Raw genomic sequence first — 26,091 nt, 5'->3', positions numbered from 1 at the left:
GACCACTGCAAACAGCTTTAAGAAACAGCCAGCTGGGGTTAGTGTATGTTTCAGTCCTTACATTAAAGGAGCAGTTCTCTATCAGACATTTTGGATTCTGATGAACAACCAGCTTCTATTATGCTGTGAAGTACAGTGTATTTCCTTTTAGAATTATACTAGCACTGTCTACTGAATATTTACAGTGAAGTTTGAATTTCATTGTGAAGTAATTTGCTTTTTCAAAAGCTCAATTACTATTAATGAAATATGCAGTTTTGCCTTTTCTATTCACAATGTTCCAAAAGGTTTTCCAGATGGTAACAATGATGCTGACAAAAAAGCATATGGGTTTGGAGGCTTTGTTAACAATCTCTCAAGGAAGATTTTTTCTGAAAAAAAGATGCAGAGATACTTTACATTAGTTGCAGATGTTATGATGGAAACAGGTGGAATTCCATCATGGAAGAACAGATCAGCAGAGGACATGTCATTCAGGAAATACAGTTTGTCATTTGCAGGTTAATGATTAATGGAGAAGGCCATTTTGAAACCATACACAACATTTTTTATCTAAGAATTACTGAACTACTAAGCTCTCACTGATAGCTACTCTCTTTGGCTGACCCAAATCAACACAACCAAGGAAGGAGTAACTACAGATGTTATCTTGATACTTTTGTATTTGTTGATAGAAGATACTATGTTATTCTTAGTGCTTTTGTAGCAAAACCATTCAACTCTGTACTTAGACAACTAAAATTTGATGCTTCAGGTACACCATCTGCAAAATGAAGCTGATAAACAAAGTCAGAACCTTAATTCATTAGCATCTGTAAATTACATTGGCTTCCCTTGGTGAAAAACATTAACTACAAAGTAAAAAACCAGTCAATCCTTTTCTGGCATCACGTGAATAAATGACTTCCAGAAGGAGGCACAACAGCATCAGCTTCCTACCTTCACTTTGCCTAAGACACTAGAAAATGTTTCATGGTGATCCCAGAAAACACCATGGCACCTCCAGAGGGGCACTTCTGCAGTAAAGACTCTAAGTTCTAGGGTAATAGGAAAAGGCAGAAATGCAAAGGTAACTCTAAACTTTTTCCATAAGCATAGCTGGTCTTTTGCAGTTTGAAATTAATAAACCATTAAGATACCTCTAATTCATATCCTGAGTCATATTTCATTAAAGAGAAAGGTAAAACAACTCATTTGCATCATCAGATGCTAAACCACAGAGAAACAACATTTACCTGACCACTTCAGCTCAAGGATCAAACTAGGGCCATTTTGAATTCCAGACTGTGTTAATTCCATTATTTGGAGTTCTGTGGCTTTTGTGTACTTGCACCAGCCAACATCATTGCATTTCATTAACACCTGACTACTTCTGCAGCACTCAAAACACATTCATAGAAGAACTAAAAACCTACCTCTCATTAATTTGCTGACATAACTTAATCTAGTTTTTTAATGTAAAATTAGAACACTCTGCATGCAATCTTTCAATCATTTCTGCCACAAGCTGAAGCACAATACAGTCTTATTTTCTATCATATTTGATGGAAATTGTGAGACATAGATAGGAATATTATTGGGAAAAGCAGATATAATTGGGTTTGTCTTTTGAAAATGCCCTCTTTTGATGCAAGATGAGTAATCAACCATTTATTTCCCAACTTTGTCTTTTTTCCTTTAGTTCTTTCTATAATTCCTAATTAGTCCCAGAACTACATGCTCTATTTCCTTACTCTAATGCACTGCCCTTGTGAGTAGTTTTTCTATCCTTATTCAGTGCTTGCCACGGTCACACTAATGCTGTTTTTCACCGAGAGTTTTGCTTCAGCAAAGAAAGCAGGGTTGAGACTGTACAAGACACCCATTCAGGGGAACAATGCTCCTTCTAAGGACAAGAAGACATTAGCAAGCTTATCAAGCAAGAACTGCTGCTGAATTCTGACTGATACACACACAGCTGTATGCTGGAAATATTTTAATCTATACAGCTTTATGTGTTCCCATCATTCAAACTGCCTCCAAAGTCACTGCCTCCAAAGTCACAGCTGGTGAGGCAAAATTGGTCATTTTACCACAGTAAGGCAAATGATGCAGTCCAGTGAGCACCACTCATCCTTTACAGGTTAAACTGTGAACCTAATTACAGATCATGGACAATAGGTATTTGTTGATAATGAGAAAAAATAAATATTTCCATTTATGATAAAATTTTAAAAACTGAAAACACATCTACTATTTTTAAAAGTACTTCAGTAAACACATTCATAAATTTTACCAACAAAAATCACAACAGTGCCCCCAACTACCAAACTGCAACTGATCAACCCATCACATTGTTTCTAATGAGAAATTAGCAGATGAACAACCAACACCTGTCACCAGTACAGACTCTGACAATCACCACACCCCATAAGCTGAACTATTCTTCTAGCCAGCTGAAGAGACTACAGTTCTGTTGACAGTTTCCTAGGTTTATACACAGCTAGTTTTTACACAAAAATACACTCTTTGGGCATATTTCAAAACACTAAGTGAATAAGATTTCCTCACAAAATAAAAAGGATTATTTTATTAAAATACACGAATAATTTACAATAATAAACTTGTAGGAGAATTTATATAATATTAAAAGTCCTGCCACTCCAGAGCAGGACTCTCCACCTTGTGTAATCCTTCAAAAATAACCAGGTAATTCTCAAAAGAGCTCAGAAGATTTCCTGATACACTTGGTTTGTGGCCCATTCAAATTAATAAGAGGTGTTCACTGATCTGAAAGAAAATTTCAGACCCTAAACACTCTCCTATTCATCTGTCTCCTACTGAAGTCCACTGAAGTTCAACTGACTTCCATTACCATATTTCCCCAAAGCCCACTCAGCAGGAAGTAGTGTACTGTTATCAGCTCTGTGAAGGTAAGATAGAAACTATAGAAACTTGGAGAAGTGGAGAATCAGTACAAAATCATCCTTGTATATAGAGGCAGGCCTTTGAAGTTGATTTTGGTTGCTTTTTTAGTGGAAAGATATCACCAATCTGAATGCTGTTACATGGAGCCTCCATGGCTGGGAACTACAGCAGCAATTGGCTCAAGCGACCAGGAGATCAGAAAGAACACAGGATTTACAACAAAACTGGAAACTATATCAGAAGCATGGGACTGTGGCAAAATAGCTCCAGGCCCAATGCAATTGTCTGCCAATTGAGTAGTCATGGGGGATCCAAAGTGCACCAGTCTAGAAACATTTCAGTGCTGCACTTTGTAGCCAATGTCTCATGAAGCAGATTGAGGGATCCTACAATTACTCATTTTCCCAAGTTTTGGCACACCATCTCATTACTCCTCACTGGTATTTTTCTTTTCCCTCTTTCAAGCTGAAGTTCAGTCAATGAGTCCTTGCTAGCTCCTGTGCTAGAGCTCTTTTTTTCCCCTTTGAGAGAGGCATATTCCCCTCAGGTGATAGTAGACCAGGTGTTGAACAGATCATCCCATGGTCAACAAACTCACAATTTTTCCAATTAAACCAGTCTCAGAGCCATGCATTGAGCTGATGGATCTGCCTATTCTTATCAATATTATTCCTTGCTACTGGAAGGATTCACAAAATCACTATCTGTGCTCCTGACCCTTCAATCAATTGTCTCAAGGCCCTGAAGTCCCTTTTGACTGCCCTCAGATTTCTATTTTTTATTTCATCACTGCCAGCTTGGGCAACCAATAACAGACAGCAATTAGAGGTCCTTACTAGACTGGAAAGTCCTCCAGTAATGTCCCTTTTCTGAGCCCCTAGGGAACACTGGGAAAACTATCTTTGTTCTGTGAAGAGGAAAGATGCAGTACTACTTCCTAGGGGAAGTTTGGAGGAAAGGGGGAAGAAGGAGTTTGCTCCTGCTGAGTTTGCTCTCCAGACACATTTTCACCAGCAACTGAGTCACTTCTAACAGTGTCAATCTTCTTTCTCACTCTCCCCCTCCCTTTACTCTGAGGACTCCTTTTCTTCTGTAAATATCTAATACAAAAGTGTTAACTTGCACTTCAACAACTTCTCTTCTAGAATTATCAAAGCCATATATCTATTCAAAAATGTGTGAGCACCTTAATTCTAGCAAGGCTGTGCTGCTTTAAACCAAGACCAAAATCTATTGAGGGAAAAGAATTGGTTAAAACCAAGTAGAACACGTGACACTGCTGCCTCATTACTGAAACAAAAATATTCTTCTTTCTTAAGTATTTTACTATCTTTTAATTACAGAAACAGAGTTATCTGATATTTCCCCTTCACTGGAATTTTCCATAGGCTATACACAGTTACAGAAATCTGGACTCAATCCAACAGCATATGAGGAATTTATATTGAATAGAAAGTTAAATAGACTGCAGGATTCTAATTACCTGGAAAGGTCAACGGTAGTAATGCACTTTTTCTAGTAAAAACCAGACTGGATACCTGTTTTCCCTCTCTCAGAAGAGAATGATGCCTATGTAATCTATAACACATACATACACATTTGCTTCTTTCTGCTTATGTGTTTACATGACTATTAATTTTGCTGCCACTAAGTAGGTGACTTAGGAGATTAACAATGAAATATGGGCTCAGCTGCAAAACAAATTCAAACCCACCAATGAAGAAAATATCAACTAGCTCTTTAAAGCACACTTAAATCAAGATTTATTCACAACTCTCCTGCTTATAATAGTTCATCAGGCAGAAAAATAATGAGCAAAAATAAACAGTAAAAGGTAGTCAGTTCCAGAATTATGCACAATCTCCTTTTGACTGTCAAGATTCACTTTATGCATTGCCAAAAGAGAGGTGCCTCAAGACGACTAAAAACAGGGTGTCAAAAGAGGCTTTCTAAGAAACCTCCATCACAGGAACAATCTGTGATTCAAAATGCTATGTATCTGATAAACACCACCTTTAAAGTAATGAGTACAGACAGAAAAATGTACTAAGCACTCTAAATTATCTTGAAGGTCAAATAATGACCTTCAGAAAATGTATCAAACCAAATCCCAGTTACGTAATTTTTTTAGTCCATACAAACAGAAAGAAATAGATGAAAAAGTATTGCCAAGTGTTCTGCTTGGAAACATCTGGATTATCTTTGACTTTTTCCCCTGAACATTGCAATTCACAGGCCACTGGTTTCAGTCAGATTTGGCATCTGCAAGGTTTCATTAGCCTTTTTCAGAACCTGACAAGACATCATTTATTTCTGTCATTTATTCTTCAGTTTCCAGTTTCAGTTTCTGGCTTCACTGAGACAGAAACAAGTGTTTCATTTCAGAAATATTTTTGGATGGAGGGGAAAACATACAGCTTTGCATTCCAGTGGTCAAGCTTCCAAGCAAAAATTCAGCATAATTGACTTATAATTGTACTTTGTTATCTCATTTATTCACAGAAGTTTCAGAGAGTTAAAGAGGCACAAGCAAATTAAGAGCAACTGAAACAGGGGAAGTAATAGTAACAATTTTTATTTATAACCAGTGTTCATCTTTAGTGCAATGTAGTATTTTGCTTTTCTATTAAAATTGTTGCTCTGTGAACTTGCAAAGCAGTAGAATGTCAGTTGCCAAAGAAATGAAAATAGCAATACTTCTGTGCCTGACTGAAATACATATGGTGATGTCTAGACACTACACTTCTGTAGCTGGAATATTAAAATACTGCAATTACACAGCATATTTGTAGAAATTTATGGAGAAGATAAACACCTTCTTACATGTGAAAGTGAAAATCCCACAGATAAATTTAAGGACAATTCCTGAATTGTGTGCATTTCACACTCCCACTGTACATTAGCCAGTGGACTGAGTGGGACACCTGCCTGACAGCCCTGCCCAGTGAAGCAGATCCACTCTTGGAAAGCTGAAAGCTGGCTCAAGAAAGACACAGAGGGATGCTACAAACTGTTTCTTTCAAGCATAGGAAGATTGCCCAGGGAAGAACTAGACCATTTGGAGTCTGCCATGGAACAGTGTACCACAGTCCTGTGCTCCTGCTGAGATCTCCCTCTGCCCAGGAGGGCAAAGCAGAGCAAAGGCCCTGTCATGCCATGGTGCCTCTGTTTTCAAAGAGGAAGACACCTTCTCCTTCCATTTCACAAAGGTGAGCATTTTCTTAGTTGAGGCTCTACAGAAGTACAAATAAACCTAACAGTAACCCCATAAAAGAAGTTTATTACCACATGATTATGTGGCTGGTACTGAACATGCCATTCAATCACTACACTCAGCAAAAGCAAGCACTTGAACCCTGCACTTTCTAAGAAATTAAGCATCTTTGTATGTTATGACTCAAAATTTATTACATTTTTCAGCTTAGTATCGTATGAACTGGTATTATTCTGATAGCTCTGCCAGTCTAGTTCAGAAATAAACACTTGCAGAAGGAACACATTAGTTCAAGGTGGCACATTTCCAATGGGCCATTAGGAGGCTCATTATAAATATTCTGAAGCAATAGACTGAATAAATGCTGGAACCTAAAGAAATGTGCAAGATGTGTAAGAGTATCATTTTTTTAAAAAAAGGAATTATCATTTAAAGTAATATGTCTTTTGAGCAAGAAGACTGTGTGGAATGAAATGTATTTGTTCCCTCTCCTATTCCATCCAATAAGCTTTATTCTAAAATAGTTGAATTTTTGTCTGTTAAAAAAAACCCTAACCTGTATGGTTTAGGAATACCTGTACATTACAACTGGGGTGAAGCCTAATAAACGTAGTATATGAGAAACATGAAAAAATTATTCATTATCAAAACGGTTCCACGACTGCAATTCAAATAAACCCTCTCTTAGGCAGAACTAAATGACAATAATACAGTAAGACTCATCCCAATAAACCTGTAAAGATGCTAATGTAAATCTCATGTGTTTCTTGAAACAGTTGGACAGGCCAGTTGGAAAATAGTTTGGGGAAAAAATATTGACTCATGTAAGCTGGGGAATCTAGGAAAGGATAAAGGTAGCTAAGCCACATGGAAGGTAAGAGCTGCTAATGATGGATGTAATGTGTAGCAAAGCAATTAGTGATGCAAGAAGAAACCAAAAAACAGCTACAGAGCTGATCTATTAAAATATCATGGAATACATGAAGATCAAGAGGGGGAATTTTTTTCTTTTAATGCAAGATTCAATCCTCACCTCATGGTGAATATTCCATGGTAAGCTCTGAAAAGAAGTACCTCCTGAATAAGTTTAAAAATTCAGAGAATGAAGAATTGAAAAAAGCAATGGTAAATGACAGACATAGGACAAGGGAACATTTTGAAGATGGGAAGCAGCTCCTTGGCAAAAGGAAAAAGACAATGCCAAGATTGGGAAAAATATCAAAGTACTAACAAAGTGAGAAGCGCAAAAAGTAGAAATGAGAGACAAAAAAGATGATAAAGACAAATTAAAATCCCCAAAGGCAAAACTAGGACAGAGAAGTAAAAATACATCTACAATAAAAATAGAGGGTATAAGATGGAACACAATTCTTCCTTCCTTCCTGAACTTCCTCTCAGTAATTAATTACGAGTAACTATGGTGATTACATACTTTTTAACATGACATGAGCACTCAATTTTAAATAACACATAGAATGGCTAAACAAAGAAGAAAATTATACTTTCATAAACGCAGATCTCAGGTTTTGTTGCAATTTAAGACTTTTTCTGTTCTTTTTGTGTCCCCAGACAGCTCAAGCAGATGCTGCCTGCTCTCAAATCTGATGCATTTGGAAGCTGGCAACAGAACATGGATCATCAACTTGCCCAATGAATCTACCTTATTGTAATTCAAAACATCTTTATCCAGCACTTGTACTAATATGTGAACAGTCTGATAAGAGGGAATCTGATAAAACTATACTGAGAAGGAAGAAGATTAGCAGTCACATTTTAGCTAATTTAACCAAACTAAATTGCATAAAGTCAATCCCTTCAGTCAGCCAAGTAGAAAGATGAAAGATGTTACTACTATTTTTTTCCTAATGCTCTCAGAGACTGTGGTGCTGGATGTCAAAGCAGAGATACCAACTCATTCAAAAGGAGAAATGTTCCTTTCCCCTGTCACCATCCAAGCTACTGAAGAAAGGGTTTGCACAGAAAGAAAAGTGAGCACTCCCTTTCCGAGAGCACGAGAATTGCTTTTTTGCCTCCTCTGTTCTCACAGACATACCTCTCTATTTTGTTTTTGTAAATACAGCTCTTATTCATGGGATCTCAACATTCATTTGCCAAGTGGATTAAAATGCCAGTCTTCGAGATCTTAGAGATAAGCAGGGCCATGCTCAAGTTACCTCTAACTTTTTTTTGGATGCACTATAAAAATGCTGACACTTTTTCAATAAAACAAATATAGACCTCTGTAAGAAAAATTACACGTGCCTTGGAAAATTCACTTGGTTTTGATAAGTTTTACCAGGTTTTTTCAGTCTTCAAACCTTTTATATCTGTATGCTTTCAATGCAAATTTTTAAGGGTTACTGACAACACTAGACAAATTAGTCCAGTAATTGTTTATTCAGACTGGCTAAGTAAGTAAACTATCCTGTTTACTACTTAAATTCCTCCTGAGACCCCTATATGGATGAAGTGAACATTCTTCCCCACAGCACAGACTAACACAGGCTGAAAAGGACCTCAGAAGGTCTCCATTCCAACCTCCTGCTCACAGCAGGACCATTTATGAGTTCAGCTCAGGTTTCTCAAGGCTTTATTTTCTCAGGTCTTCACACTTCAAATTCATTTTCAGTCAATTTTCAGTAGGGACTCCTTACTTATCACGGAAGTCACCACTTTGAAACCCAGCCCTTGAACATGGCCATTGCTTTGTATCCCTACCCTCCCAAGATCACATTTAACCATATATAAATACTGAACCTTAGCACAGAACCAACTTAGAGGCCATTGCACCAGGCCTTCATCATTATTTACCATTTTCCTCCTCTTCTATTTCCTTTCTCCATTCCCTGCTTGCTATTTCTTCCAACAGCACTGTAACATTTGTGAACCTAGCATTGCACAGTTGTTTAATCTGACTACATTCCAGTTTGTTCACATGTAAAACGTGGCCTCTCTGCAGAGAATGCACTATCTAGAGTCTTGCCAGGGCATTTTTCCTTGGCCTCATGACAGTTGTGGAAACATGCACCTCCTGCAGGAACTCTTGGGAGAAGCTGCAGTACAACAGAAATCTAAACAGCATTTCACGATCATGAAATAAACCCACTAAAATAATTATTTCTCCCTGAATACTGGAGTTATAAAGATTTATGACCAATACCTACTCCAATAAATATTTCTTTAAAAATTTTATGAGTTCTAACTTATGACTATATCTCTGATGGGAAAGAAATATAAGCCACTAATTGTTATTAGTAAATGTGCAGATATGTGCAGTGCATTATTACTGCACTAACCTTGAGTAATTATTAAATATACTGCATAAAATCTTAACATTAATCAAACTGATAACTGCAACAAGCAAATCAATACCTTTCAAAGCCCAGCTCCTTTTCATCACATACGTTTGCAAATAGTGTGATTGCTTTTTATTGCATATTTCTGAAAACTACTTTAGAGAGCAAAGCACATAGGCATTTGGTCACCTTTTATTACAAAAAAAAATAACCAACACACATTCATTATGATCCTAAGGATAACTACGATCTCGCCAGAACATGGCTAGTACCTAAAAAGTTCACTTTCTCGTTCTTCTGCTTCTATCAGCCAGTGAATAATTCCTTTATAAAAATGAACATCAATATTCTATTTTTAATAAAGAAAAGGTATCTGTTTTTCAACTACATCCCATGAAAGTTTCTGGAACTGCAAAATGTACAAGGTGCCTTATTCACAGTGCAATAGCAAACTATGTGAAGAGATTATCTTTTGTTCATGCAAAAATCTAATTTAATTTACTTGGCTCAATTCATTATAAATGATGTGGGCTACTCAACTCCAATATAAAGCTTATTTTGGAAGCCCACAAGACTAAGGGCATGAGATGAAGTTTCACTTCTTAAGGACTGCACTACAAACCAGAACAGAATTTTATATCTTTCCTTCAAACGTTAAGTTCTAACTTGTATTTCCAAGGCACAAGTACAAGAAGTTGCCTGTACACCAAGGGCCCTGGAAAACCACCTGTTAAATGCACAATAACTCAACAGAACACAAGACTGTGTTTTGCATGGACAGCAATCTAGGGATAAAGCCACATACAAAAAAAAAAAGATGTTTGACAAGGTAAGACATCGCAGGCAAAATATTAAAATTTTATGAATGAAAATTTATAGCTTTGATATGACTTTCAACCAAGACACTGTTCCAAACGTCAAAAAAAAGCAACTTTTTTGCTGTCTCCTCTTTTTCCTCCATGACTGACAGATAAGCTTTATCACCATTTCCTATAAATACCTCTCACTAAAATTTAGTCACACACACAAGAGACTGTATGGTCTGAGTAACCTGCCAGTCAGCATTACAGCTCTGACTCCACAGAACGTTCCAATCAGAAAGCAATTAAAAAGGGGAGTACAGGTTCTCTACCATGCAACAAAACTTTAATTCAAACATCACCTTTTCCAAATCCACTGCAAAACACCAAACACCTCTCTGGACTAAGCATGAAGATGGTTATCATGTGGCACAACCACAAGGTAAGGTAGGCAGACTGTGGATGTTTGATAGTCCGGAAGTCTAACTCATCCAATATTTTCCTCTGGCAGCACTGAATACAAGTCTCTTGTGAAACCAGACTTTAATGCAGCGCTCCCCTCAAAGAAATTCAGTGTGGGAACATCATTTGTCCTCCACTGTGGGTAAATCCCATGCCCAAAAATAACATCATGCTATTTGCAGCCTTTGTATGCAGTTGCAATACTTGGTATTTAGGGGCCACAAAAAGCAATCAATAACAAAATAAATGTCCCTTCTTTCCAGTATTTAGAGAATTTAGCACAGTAACTAAGGCTTTATTTGCCTGCAGCTGTTTCAGCTATTTCATAGGAAAAAAAAGGGAGGGGGGGGATGGAAAAAACCCCAAAAACCCACAGGAGTTTACACAATTTAAATCCTGAAGGATCATTTTAAAATGGAAGCAGAGTGCAATTTTAACAGGCCCTAAGTAGTCTGCTTCATGAATGTTCACTTAATACCAGACCATGACATTCTTAAAATTTCAAGCAGGGAAACCTGCTCTGGTTACCTTGGTGATAAACTGAAGACAAAATAGCACATAATTGTTGCTGATGTCACTGCTCCCAATTGTTTCCAAGGTTACAGAGTACCTCAAATAATTGTGATGTTTCATTTCTAGACTGTATTTGAAGCCCATTTTCTGTACCCAGTAAATTGTTCAGTACTGCAGGTAATCTATCTAAACCTTATCTATTAAGCATCAGCAGCCTCTCAGCAACTTATGGTAACAATGTAGGCTTATATGTTGAAAATATGGCTACCTAGTTGTTTGCTGAGCAACTTGACTCCTAGACTATCTTAATTATTTTTATCCTAAGAAATCTATCTCTATAACAATGTATATCAATCAATCATAAAGAAATACCTGAAGATTAAATGTCTCAGGGCAATGCAATATTACATGTGAGCTATCTACCTCAAAGGAAGCTATTCCCTGGGGTAAATAGTGGAAAATTGGTTGTAACAATTGTGAGATTTTCTCACAATCTTCAAACTCATTTTAAATGCAGAGCACAAGTCTTTTGCTGCACTAGAAATAAAAAGCAGCCATGCTACATCTTTTCCATTGCAACCTCCACTTCACTGTGCACCACAGCATGAATCTCCTTAAAAATCAGTATATACTCTGTGTAAGGATTACACTGACAGTATTACTGCCAAAAGACAACTACAGACAATGCTGTTAACTACTGTCGTCAAGAAACAGGGAGCAGTTTTCAAAGCACACTAAAACCAACATAATTTTAGTCTACAATAATAAAAGCAAGATTGGCTAGGTCAGCTCTATCCCCTAAATCTGACTGAAACATATTTCAAATCCTCACTTCTGAAGGAGACAACAGTAGATGTCCATCTCCCACCTCTCCTCCTGCTGGATGTGCCTTTCATCACATGATTGCTCTCAGACTGCAAGGCTTGACCTTGTCAGCAAGAAATTTTCCACTAGAGCAAAACAAAATGGCATTCACAGTATCTTATCTGTTATTACTTATGCAATGGATTTTGAAAAGTAATAATTTACTTTAGAAACTGGATGACTAAAACAGTTTATGTGCATTTAATGCACAAAATTAACTGCATATGGAGTCACTAAAAACATCTGTCAGGCATCTCAGTTTCTACCTAGGCTTTAGAGGCAGTTGAGTGCAGCATGGAGAGTAACACAGAGCATCAGAAGTGATTATTTTTTACTTGCTCAGAAAATGGTTGAGAGCTGAGCATGTTTATTTTCACAATTATTCGAGTTTCCTGATGAATTCATTTCAGCTGCGTACACTTTAGCTCCTCTGTGTTCTAGAACAACTATACTGGCAGGAAACATTTGGTGAAAGAGTCTCTTTTAAATAAGCGCCAAAGAACATACCTATAAAACTGTACCCTTCTATTCATGAGAAAGCCAGTTGGAGGAGAGACTCTTAATGAATCAAAAATCAGAAACATACTGTGCAGGCAAAGTCCTCCTTAACAACTAAAACAGTAAATGCTTACAACAGACTATTCAACAGCAAGGCACAGAGCACAAATTACAATTACTTGCTGAAATTAGGCTATGAATATATATGAACAAAGAGTGCACTTGCAAAATCAAATTCTATCTATAAATGACTTACAAAAAGGAAGAGAAAGACAAAATCAATGAGAAACAGGCAGTTGTAGATAAGTTATGTGATAACTGGACAGTTAAAGGAAGGAAAGGAGGGAAATTGGACCAAGATGATTTAATTTTAGGGCTAATTCCCTATTGTCTTATGTAATATATAAAAATACTTATAATATTCTACCGCTTTCTCAAATATATTAAAATGTCAGAAGGTAAATGGAAAACAGACCCCATTTTGCTATGATATAGCTGTTAACTGCATACACTTCAATTTCTAGATCTACTGCCAGACTTAAAAGCCCAGTTATAGATGCACACTTGGAACAGTCTTAGAAATTGCTCTCTGCTTCTTAAATAAAGATGATATAATGAAGGTAAAAGTACTACAATGTACTCATTACTCTGTTAAACCCTGGCACAAATCTATTTGAATCTGATATTTAAACCCAAGGATGCATTTGATGTTTTATCAATTCATATACTTGTTAGGAATGAATTAGTAATGAGTAAGTCCTGTACATCCTTATAAGGGCAGACCTCTTGCCCTGAAGTCTTTTGGCACTGCTGCATACTCTGAGACAGTGACAGTCACAAAAGTAAAATATCTTCTTGTCTTAGCACAAAACTGTTTCCCTGTGGACTTAACACATGTACTGCCAAATCACAGAAACATCCACATACCTACATCCCCCACTAGAGGGGTACTGCAGGGGTAAAAATGGTCCAGTCCCATTCAACATCTTCATTAATGATGAGACAGTGCATCCTCAGCAAGTTTGCATGTTCCACCTGTGAGGAATGGCTGATACATCACAGGGTTGTGCTGCCATCCAAAGGGAAGGAGCCTCAACAGGCTGGAGATACAGCAAACAGGAGCCTCAGAAGTTCAGCAAAAGCTGTGCAGAGCCCTGCAGCAGTATTTTCTGGGGGCTGATCACCAGGAAAGCAGCCTTGCACCACAGGAACTGGGGGTTCCAGTGGGCACTGGGGTGAACATGAGCCAGTTGTGTGCCCTCGTGGTAACAAAGGCTGCTGGAGCCCTGGGCTGCCTTAGGAGGGGGTGGGCAGTGGGCTCAGACAGGGGACCCTGCCTTTCTGCCAGCCCTGCTGAGGCCACAGGCAGAGCACTGTCCAGCTCTGGCCTCCAGCAGCAGAGAGGCACAAAGCTACTGGAGACAGCCCAGCAGCAGCCACTGAGACTGATCTGGGGACTGGGGCACCTCTCACGGGAAGAGAGGGTGAGACAGGCAGGATGGTTTAGCACAGAAAAGAGAAAGCTCAAAAGGGGTATTATCAATATAGAAATGCATGAAGGGAGAGTGTAAAGAAAACTGAGCCAGGCTCTTTTTAGTGGTGCCCAGTGACAGCACAAGAGTTGATGTGCACACACTGAAACACAGAAGGTTCAGCCTGAACATCAGAAGATATTTCTTCACTGTAAGAGTGACTGAGAACTGGCACAGGTTGCCCAGACAAGCTGTGGAGTCTCCATCCTTGCAGATACCCAAAGCTGTATGGATACTGTCCTGGGCAATCTGCTACAGATAACTCAGGTTGAGCAGGACAGCTGGACAAAATGACCTCCAGACATCCCTTCCAACCTCATCCATTCTGTGATTCTATGGAAGAAAATACAGCCAAGCACACAGACTTTCTGACATTTTCAAAAACATATCAATGCTTCACTTGCTGTGAAACCAGTGATTCTGAACTCTCTGGAAAAAAAAAAAATAAATGCAGAATGGAGATTTAAAGCACTGTAACAGAAATAAAACACAAAGAGCTTATTGGAAATTCCACTAGCTAGCCAACAACACATTTGAGGACTTAAATAATTTTGAAAATCTAGACGTATTTCACTGGGTTGAGATTGTATGAAAAGTCTGTAGCCTCCTGAAGAATTAGTAGTGGTCTTTCCAATGCCTAGTCACAGACTCATCCCTTTTTTTTCACCTAGAGATAGACTATTCTTGAACTGCTTTGCTATTCATATCCCAGCTAAGGAGAATCCCAAGGACATTTAGTTCTCCTCACTAAACATAACATACCATCTTACATTTTAATTATTTGGAATTTTCTATAAAACTACAATCACAAAATAATGGAGGTCGAGTGTATCAGACAATAAAATAGTGTTTCAAAGGCAGCTTATTCCTCAGACAATTAAACACAGCCTTTACAAACATCAGGATGCTCTACCTATAACCATAGGCAGAATCTGATTTTCTGAAGCAGATTAGTCACATTGCTGCAACTGCACTTCACATTCCTATTCAGAAATAAACAACATTATGCTCTGAAACTTCTATTCCTGATGTCAAATTATTTACCATAAGACTATTTTCAGCATATTCCTTTAATTACTTTAAACACTTAATATTAAGTAACTGCAATTCTATTAATTCTTTTGGATTTTGTTTTACAAAAACAACCAACTCTCAGCTATATTGTCCTACAACGCACGCTTGTGTTTCTTTACCACTCCAAGCAACAGCAATAAAAGAGTATGCTACATGATATATCAGGATCATGTCAATACCAGTGCAGATGGCAAAATTACAGAAAAGTTGGAATATAAGAGGATGCAATATGAAAGGCTGTGTTAGAAAATGTTAGTATTTCAAATGTCCTCACAATGGATCTTAGCTGTTCCGATGGATGAAACTACCTGCAGTACACCAGATGCCTCACAGGTATACACCAGAGCAAGGTGAAGGTGCAGTGGGCTGTACCATAGTCACTCTATTTACTGAAGTTATATTTTATTGTCTATTCTCTTGCCATGATCATACCTTAAAAATGACAGTAATGAGTACTCTTGAAGAACGTCTTTGGAGTTTATTTACCAACATAAAAGGTGAGTGTATGGTGTACGAAGATACTGCCTATGTACAAACTACCATGAAGCTGAAGTTGCAATGGGGTAGGAGGTGGTTTCATCCTGCTGGATGCAAGTCAGCTGCTGAAGCAGTCAAGCATCAGTAAATTCAAACTAATAAGTACTCCCAAGAGCTGTAAGTCTCAACACAGTACAACACAAGTTAAAAACTGCACCATTCAATGACTATTCACAAGCTCAATTCCATTCCACTCCTAGCTATTTAACACGAATTAATGAAGCATAATAATTTTAAATGAAATTTCACTTATTTCTCAGATTTTGTGAGTTAGAAAATCAAATAGCCATTTTTTATTGTCAATCAATTTTAAAACAGGTGCCTTCCACTGCTCTCAGAAGAACACTTGAGTGATAGACATGAGTGAAGAATTTGGGTTAATTCCTGTTAGTGTCAGCTGTCAGTGTAGCCTAGAAAAATTGCTCTTTACCATGTCCCTGTAAAAAAGACTTTATAAACAGAGACAAATTCTGAAAAGCAGGATCTTTCCAACATTATCTGAAATCCTCACTTTACACTAGTACATACACCCCATCCACTCTTTCCAGACTACAATATACCATTTTTATCTCCTCTTTGCCACACGATTTTTCATAGCCATTACTTTTCAAAATTTCAATTAATTGCCTGTGATTTGTCATGATATCCTAAGAGATTGTACTGAGATAATGTAACATTTCTCACAAGATAACATAGTTTGAAGAATTTATGGACCTATTTTACTTTAAAAAGCTTAGGTGTAATGGTATTTGAGAATCTTTCATTTTGTAATATTTTTGCCAAAAGCGACACACCTAAGTAGCGACAGCAGATGGAAGAGGTTAGAAGTATCAACTCCCAAATTACCAACTTTGCTAGGCCACCTTCCTTTCATAATTTAGACCCTTCTGTTGGAGATTTGAAAATATATTCTAGGCAGATGACATGTTAACAGAATAATTTCATGGTTCAGTGTCTTCGCAGTATGATTTATCTCTTATCTCTAGGCACTGGAGGTCCCTTTTCAGGAGATTTATTAGTTAGATCCAAGAATCCATTTTGATGGGAGAGAATATGTGCATTACTGCAAAACAGAACCTTAACATTTGCTCTAAGATAATGTCTCCTCCTCATTAGTTTTAAGAAAAGTCCCATGTATGTGCCATCACAACTGTTTCTAAGATACTGCACCTTCATACAACAAAATGTTCATGAATGAAAGAGGTTTTCTTATTGGCATTAGTCCAGGAACTTGCACCCCTGCTCTTCTAAACCTACATAATATACATAGAAATAAGGTCCAGAGTCTAATGAAACATCTGATGTAAAAATTAACTAGCATTTTCTTTTTCACTCCACTTCTGCTATCGGATATTTGCTGCAGACAAATTTTGTAGGACAAGAAAAGTTTAACCATGGGAAGTTGCTTAAACATCTGGTTCACACAGTCTCAAGCTGCGCCAAGGGAGATACAGGCTAGAATTAAGGAGGAAGTATTTTACAGAAAGAGTGGTCAAATACTGGAATCATCTACCAAGGGAGGTGGTAGAGTCACCATCCCTTGAAGAGTATAAAAAAAAAAGACTGGATGTGGCACTTGGTGCCATGATCTAGTTGAGGTGTTAGAACATGGGTTGGACTCGATGATCTTAAAGGTCTCTTCCAACCTAGAATTTCTGTGATTCACAGCTCAGGCCATATTATCAAAAGTATGAAGCTAATACTTCAATACCTCAAAAAAAACCATTATGTTTTCAAAAACACTTAGCATGCAGCATCTCCTGTTGTGAAACACTAGTCAGGCTTTGAGGGAAGTGCAGCACAGTGTGATCACCTTCTTTCTTAAGCCCAAGTTTAAGTACTTGGTGATTTCTGAGAGTTCACTTGTCCTCTAGAAATATTTTGTTGAGATAAATTCAGTCCCCAATCATATTTTATGTTGCTTGACCCAATGATAGAAAATCTGAATTTAAATGGGCATAAGACACCTCCTCTTCCCACAATGCCTGGTCCAAATTACATAATGGAGGCGTGAACCTGGAAGCAGTTCCGTTTAACAGAAGTCCTTGACTTGAGTTCTACACAAGAAGATATCTCCAAAGATTTTGAGGGTATCCAACTGCTCTGACTGCCAGTAAAAAACTATTCATCTAATGGTTGATTCAAATCCCATAAAGTCAAAGTAAAGACTCATTGATTTCAATTATACTCTTTTAAGACTAAGGTCTAGCTCTGCTGCTCACTATGTTGAAATTCAATGCCAAGGCTAAAAGCACAATTGCCTCTCACTAGAAAAAAAGTGAGACTAAATGACTAAACTGACATAGAAATTTGACCATTTGAGAATGGAAGAAGTCTACAGAAACACACACAGACATTTCTTATGCCATCCAGCACTCATCACAGTTCACATCATCTAATAAGAATGTATAGTTAGAAGCAGCAGGGCTAAAGCTCATATAATGCACAGCAGAGGAAAATATCTCAACTTAAAAACTGATACTATTCTATTTGGTAAATGTACACATTATTTGATTAATCAGATAGATAATTCACCTTTGTTTTGCTATGTCACACAGAGATGCAACAGCACATAAATAGGTAATCTGTAGACTGAAATCAAAGACTCCACATGCTCTCTTTTTTGTATCTTCCTATTGCTTGCTCTTACTTTTGGTATCACTTCTGCCCTCTTAAACTGTTTTGAGCACTGATAAAAATTTTGAATATTGTTTTAGTAATCGGAAGCCTCCCTTGCCTTAACTGCCCAGATACGTTTTACACTCATGAAAAGGCAAGAAGATCAACTGCTGCTTCAGTATAAATAATTTTAGAGAGTGGTGGTAGTTCATGTCTGAGCTGGGGAGAAGGAGATAACTGTATGAGCCAGAACTCAGCACAACTGCATCTGCATATAAATAGACTTAATCAGAAATGCAAATTGCAATCAGATGAAATTTTAAAAGCCTACGATAACTGTGCAGATAACAAAAGGTCAAATACTTGCATTGCTGAAGGTTTTAAACTCTTAAGTCAGTGGTGATTCTTCATTAGCCAAAATGTGGAAAACACTAATACATGCCAGCCTAATCAATGATGGACAATTTCTATATTTCCTCTATTATTACAACTGTTCTGTTGCTAAACTCTAGTTCACACTGTCAATCTCACTTATTCAAGAAGACTCAGTGAAATGAAAACAAATGAAATCAAATATAGACAGTATGAAATAATACAGCTAATTTACATGACTATATATAGAAAGGAATTTATATCCCTTTTCATATCTAATCTGACATAATTCATATTGGATTGTCCATGGATGACAATCCAAATCTTCAAATTTTAACATCCTCAGGTAAATGAAAAAATAAATTATGACTACAGTTTGCTGCCAGACTGCTTCATAGTACTGTCAAAATTGTATGTTTTTCTTTTACAGTAAAACAAGCCCAAGGCTAAGGAATAATATTTGAAATAATTATTTAACAAATAATGTTAAATAAACAAATGTTGGCTTCTCCATTTGAAATAAATGTTTTCATCAGCAGTAGGTAAGAAAAGTTCTGTTGGAAGGAAGGTACCTGGATATTATATGAATTTATATTCTAAGATTAGAATAAAATAAATAAGTGTTTATAATTTAAAGGAGTTCTAAATAAAATTTATTGTAGAAGACAGACTGAAAAAAAATCTTTAACATTACAGATTTTTATTGTCTTTTTGCAGAAGAGATTCTTAGGATTTTAAGCACAAACATTGGCTAAATAGTTCTCCTTTGAGTAGACTGCCTTTGAACAAAATAGTGAGTGAAGAGAGCCATCTAGTGCCATACCTTGGAATTTTAAAAAGGGTTTTCACGGGATGCATGTCAAATAAAGGAGGGTCTCCATCCCCCAGTTCAATAGCTGTTATTCCCAAGGACCACACGTCACACCGAGCATCATATGAGTAGTCATACTGCTGCTCACAAGCAATGACCTATCAGAGGAGAAGCAGAGAAACCAATGCTTTAATCTAATTTGTAATTCCTGTCATCCAATATAGCATGAAAGTACTTTTTTGAGTCAAGTCTAAAATGCCATGTAGCTATCAAATCCATATCGTTTTTGCCTGTATATACCAGACAAAAGAATCATCACAAAGAGGTAACAGCAAATTAGAACTTCTCTTTTGTCTGTTTTCTTTAAAAACAATCTCTTTCTTCTTTCATAAAAATACATTAAGCTCCATGGGATGCTTCAAATATCTATACAAAGAACATCAATAACAAATTCTTTTTTGAAAGAATGACTTACAGGGACCTATTATAACAGCAAAGAATCCTATTGCTGTTATTCTTATTAACTTCCATGACCATTCAGGAGGATAGACTGATTTGCACAGCTGGTTTTTAGATAAGGATATTCCATCAGAAATTTCTGCCCTTTTTTGTTGTTGTTTGTTTTCTGTTTTGTTTTGTACTACTGCATTTGAGTAGTTTAAAAAAATCTTAGGTAGAAAACCATGTACCTTTTCTAAGAAAAATGGAAGCAAGCAGGAATCTCTCCTTGGATATCAGAACTGTTTTACATCACAGACTTAATGCACACTTCTGGCCAACTCACTGATCACATTCTAATACACTAACTATTCATGTCAGCTGAATCTAAATGGCAGATTCAAATCAAAGTTTAAATTCAGCCCTTATCTTTACAAAGCAATGAGACAAAAATTGCAGCTTCACTGCAATAAAATCATAATTTTATTATAATTTGGAATTGTGTTTCAAGTTTGTCTTCCCAAATCTCATCAATTAAACAATTACTTTAAAATAATTTGTTGGATCCTGGCATATTGCTAGTAAAAGCTATGAGAAAAACCACAGAAGTTTATAAAGTATCTTTAATAATTTGTACTTAAGATAAAAATAACATATCCTAGGGTGGCTGTACCTATGTTCTAGAAGAGATTTTATACTTTTCAACTTCTGAATTACTTCTCCATTCCTGCGTTAGGGCTCCAGCTTGGAACAACACTTTGCACAGATTGCAACATGCAAGTCAGCAACGGGAGCAGCTGCTGGCAGAGTCGCCTGTTATAAGCAAACCTTTCCTGGAGAAGCTGCTGATTCCATCTTAAGCTCTTAGTTACTTTCTCCATAAACTGCACCTAACAACAGCATTCCTGACTCTGGTACAGATTCTATCCAATATGCCCATAGAAATTCTGTCTCTTATTTGGGACTCATGACCCCACTGTAGTGCACTCATCATTTATTTTATCAGAATAGAAATCGGGGTGTTCAACACAGTTCAAATAATACTGAAATGTTTGGGGGTGGAGGAGGTTTGCATTAAAGTTGCACATCAGTTAATTCCTTTTCTTTTCCTAGTGCAAATCAGTCAAGAAAAATGAAGACGCTTCCAAATTTTTTATCAATGTTTTGACAAGTGTTAAGATAACTCCTTCTCCTCAATTTTTTCAGTTACTATTCCAGAGAAAGGGGGAAAATGAAAGTCACGACCACAAAATAGGATTCCAATATGTTTTCCTTCAACTTGAAGAGGCAAAGCTTTGTTAGTTAATCTGGTTTTTCAAAATTGTCACACAAAGATCATTTCTCCATTTCCCTTCTCTTCATCAGCAACGCCACACACATAGCTGGTCTCCCACATTCAAAGATATCATGATCTTTCCTTAGAAGCACATCACAATTGCTTCTAACCACAGCACCATGACAACTTTGCTGTATATCTTGGTCTCACAAGGTTTGACAAACTACACTAATAAGTCCTAGTAATACATCTTCACAGTGTATTACCTACCAAAGAGAAAGGACTGTATAACACATCTTTGTGTCTTCTGCTCCACACCTAACTGATACACCTCCAGTACATGCAGTATAATGACACTATGGCAAAATACTGCCATTCTAACCCAGGGGAATTGGACATCATTAGATTCTCCTCCATTCTATTATAGAGGCTATGGTGATTATTTTAGAAAAAATATTCCCCTTAATATATATTCTTTTATAAAAGACATTCAGCCAGTGGACCATACGAACCAGTATGTTTTAGACCATTAGCTTGACAATGGTGAGATTAGCCTCACAGAAAAGATACAAATTAACTACTGTCTTCATCCAGCATGCAGAATGTACGTGCATGTAACAATCACTTCGGTTTGAAATGAGTATTCAATTTCTGTGGAACTTATTATTAGAATCTTGCCAATTTATGTACCCTTGCAGAAATGCAGATGCAAATAATTTCAATTTTTAAAACACAAATCAAAATTTTCAGTTTTTTCCTTGATGAAAGGTGTGCATCAGCAGTTTGCTTAATGTTTTGGCAAGAGAGTGTAGTAGAGCACACTCTCTTGCAATATGAAGGAGAGAGTGTTCTTTAAGTCACAGTTTACAAGCCAGCCAAGTCCTCAGGAATGCCCCAGTCCTGTATTGCCTTGAAAACTATTGCTACTCCCTGCAGAGCAAAAATCTCTAAGAGACAAAACCAAAAGGGACTATTGACTTATCTTTCTTTATATTCCTGTCTCTATCAGGAACTCAGAGCTGTTTCTTTTTTTTTTTAAACATCTCTACTTTTGATTGGAGTTTTGGAGCCGAGAAACCACTCAGCACTGCTGAGGCCTGCTCTGCCCAGTGGGGTATGAAGACAGAGAGCCCAGAAGACATGATCTGAAACTACAGAACATGCTTCTCCTTTTCTTTCCTTGTGCAAAGACAGCACATTTTTACCAATTTGATATCCAGCAAAATCCTCCCCTGCTTGAAAGTGAAACAGAAGACAAAGTTTGCTTTGCTGCAAACATTATGTTCATGACAAAGCCTCAGGGGGTGATGTAGCTAATCTTGAGATTTGCTAGAAAACAACACAGGAATAAACACCAAGTCTTTCACTTCAGCATGGGCTGGCTGCATGCACACAGTGGCCTGGGTTGCTAAGGAGACAGGCTGTCATCTTTTGTTTTAGTTGTAATTTCATCATGATTTCGTGCTCACTCATATTGCTGTAGGTTGAAAAGCATTCAAACACCAGACAGAGAAACAGAAAGTGGTTGTCAACACTAATTGTGCTGAGGGTCACACTGGTACAGAATGAGGGGATAGGGAATTCACAGGTCTGGAAAAATCGTACATAAACTAATCAGTCACACTAAGTGGAGGGAATTTAGAGAAGTCAGTGCCTAGGCATTCTGTGTGATTTATAAGTTGTACAGAAACACAAAAATTCAGAGACACACAAGATGACTTATATCTTGACAAGAAAATTTTATATTCAAGAATATAATTCTGCCTGTTCTGAAATCAATATAAATATTTCTCTGAACTTCAGCAAGTGCAGTAGCAGATCAAAGGTGGAATCAGAAGAAGGGAAACAGTTAATACAGAGAACTACCTATTATTTGGACAGTGGTCATACTGACTTGCACAGAGAGAGGAAGCTACACTATACACATGTTTAGGCGAAGCAAAATACATCAAACCCTTTTAAGTTTACCCAGAATTATCAGAAGTGAACTTACTTTCACTTTGCCTCAGTAAATACAAAGCAGAGCTGCAAGCACAGGCTAACGAGCAGCGCAGATGCGCTACCTGGAGAGGAGAGCGGCACAGTTAGAGTTAGCGCTGCTGGCCCCGCGGAAGGAGCCTGGAGCCGGCAGCGCCGCAGCTGCGTGAGGCGGGGCGGCCTCAGCTGACAGAGCCGGGCAAGAGCTCATGCGGCTGCGAGCGCGGCTGAGAAGCGCCGCGCAGGGAACACGAACGGGGCACTGAGCTGTCACCCGCGCTGCAGGGAAAACAAGGCTGCCAGCTGCGCCAGTCAAGGGAAACCAACCCACTGAACTTCTGGGCTCCATCTGACGCTACGCAACCCAACTTCACTTGTTTACATTGGAAATAGAATATTAAATATTCTTCTAATTCCTACGTACCAAAACAGCCTTTCATGATAGCACATAGCAGCACTGGGGGATACTGAATTAGACAAACCAAAGTGACACTTATCTCTCTATCTCTCCATCACTGCCTCTTTCCCTCTTTTCCTTCCACTTTTCAAGCATATTTGTATATTGAATATAAAGCAATTTTGTGATTTAAATTAGTTCCATATTCCTGCATTTTCTTATTTGGATTTCTGTTCCTTATTTTGTGCTATTATACAAATGTTTCCATAATATATCCGAAAATTATTTCATTGTTATAAATTTTTCCAAAATAAGTAGTAAATAACATTTAAAACAAGTCCTATAAGTATTATATTATTATCACAATTAATATTGATTTGTTGTAAATTAATTATATGTCAAGCAGTCAAATTTTACCAACTGTGAGTAATCAAATTTTATTTTTAACTCACCCAAGGGAAATATTCCTGAGACCATTAGACTGCTCTGGCAACAAGCTACATTTGTAGGGAAATGTAATACCTTTTATTGGACCAAATGATATAGTAAGGAAAAACAGAAGCACAGAAAATTCTGTGCTTTCAAGCACAGAAATCTTGCCTTTATACCATGAGACCATCACAAACTCAATACTACTCATAATAATAGAACTGGCACATGTTGCTTCTGATCTGGAGATGTACTCCTGACTAGTAAGTATATACACTACACACCTCACACAGATTTTCAAATGGTCTTTTCACACAGAAAGCAAAAACTAAGAGCTCCTCCTCCTCCACCCTCTTAAGTAAACATATTTCATGTAGGGCAACTCAGTGCAGACCCATGTGGTGTTGAACTGATTTTGTCTGATGTTTTGGGCTTGTTGTTTTGATTTATCTTTTAAATCATTGAACACCCTACATGAAAGCTTTACAACCCCTCCATAGCTGTTAAAACAAAATAGAAGCAACTCCTCCACAGCCCTTCACAACACTACGGCTATGCCATCAATGTTACTGGCAATGTTCCCTGAGGTTTCCTCCAGCTGCCATGTACTTTTCACTTCCGTGCTAGCCCAGGTGGAGGTCAGCTCTCCTGGAGGCAAAGGAGGAGGGGATGCATTCTGCTAGATCCTGCTTATGAGGGAGAGCTTGCTGGTGCTGTATGTAATGTCCTTTAAAGTTTGAAACCTCTGTATTCCATTTCAGACTTCTAAATCCACTGCTTTCATTATGGACTTTAAGCAACTTCAGTATAACTCCTTACTACAGCAGCTTCAGTTTGAGAGTCACAGAAAAGAAAGCAGGGGAAAAACCAGGAGAGTAAAGGCAATTTCCTTCATTTCTTTGAAGAAATGAAAATCTGTATTCAGAAAAAGAAATCTATTTTAAAATAATTTTAAAATCACTCAGAAGATGGCATCTCAGAGTCACAGGCATTTCAACCATGTGCAGCCATTTAGAGACTTAATTCTATCCCACATTCTGCCACTGACCTGCTGTAAGTTCTTAAGCAAATCATTTCTGTGTCCCTCAGTTCATCCATGCAGTCTTACCCTATCTATTTAGAGCAACTGTTCCCACTCTTCCCCCGACGCCTTCCCACACTTACACTTCTGCAGTTCCTCTCTGGCATGCCTATGCCTAGTTCCACATGAAGCACAGCTCTGCACTCAAATGCAGTGCTGCATTTTGAGAGGACAGCTAGTATTTCCTAAAAATAATTGCCAGTACACTGCAGTGCCCCAGCACCTTAATCTCCCAAAAACCAGGATGGAATTTCATAATATATGTCAAGAGGGAAGTTCCTTTCACACTAGGCTTAATATAGTATCACGTATGTGGCAAATTATTTAATGCTAGTTAACTTCAACTTTAACATTTATTTATAGCATTTATTATTTTTACCCTTTAAATGTGTGGAATTTTAAAATATTTCACTGTTGATTAATCATGATGCCAGATTCTATAAAAGTTCTATAACAGCAGCAGCAGATTTGTTTCTATCAGTAAAGTTTTACTCTGAGGACAGTTGTTTGGGGGTTTTGTTTTTAAATTATGCTTTCTATCTTATCTCATGTACTGTAATTTACAAGGTAAAAAGACTATAAAACTGAAAAAACTGTAATAAGAGCTAATTTAATAATCTATCTTTTATCATTAGGTATATGAGAATTGTTATTATACTTTCACAGAAGATATTAAGATATTTTCAAAAGTTTCCTTATTAGAGAAGATGTAATAGTATTTATCACAACATAAGCATACTTTTCCACTGTAAAACTGTTTTCAAACGGCTTTCAGGCAGAAAAGTAAGGGTATATCCATTCTTGAGATCTATATCCTATTTATACTAAGTAGTGGATTCCTACAGTTCATTATAAATCAGCATGCACAAAACTCCCTGCTAAGGTGGCAATTAAAAGTATAGTGAAAATGTGCATATGCAAAAAGCTAATTTTAGCAAATTGACCTTGAATCTCTTGATGGAAGCAAAGGGCTGACAAACAGAATAGGCTGAAA

The 26,091-nt window shown here is 37.4% G+C and overlaps 1 protein-coding gene across 5 annotated transcripts in view; it reads right to left on the bottom strand.

The window, feature by feature from the left end:
• The window catches only part of MYO3B (myosin IIIB), a 191,731-nt gene that overhangs the window by 126,113 nt on the left and 39,527 nt on the right, over positions 1-26,091 (bottom strand). For 4 of the 5 annotated variants that reach the window (XM_063162107.1, XM_063162111.1, XM_063162108.1 and 1 more), the window contains one exon: positions 19,512-19,657. In XM_063162107.1, the coding sequence (XP_063018177.1) occupies positions 19,512-19,657 (146 nt within the window). Of the gene's footprint in view, positions 1-19,511; positions 19,658-23,206; positions 23,288-26,091 lie in introns of those variants that run through there. The other variant, XM_063162110.1, reaches the window with a different exon arrangement.

This window comes from Melospiza melodia, chromosome 8 (assembly GCF_035770615.1).
Source record: "Melospiza melodia melodia isolate bMelMel2 chromosome 8, bMelMel2.pri, whole genome shotgun sequence".
Classification (NCBI taxonomy): Eukaryota; Metazoa; Chordata; class Aves; order Passeriformes; family Passerellidae; genus Melospiza; species Melospiza melodia.
Note: the sequence above shows the minus strand (reverse complement) of the source record. Positions and strands in the feature narration are given on the sequence as shown.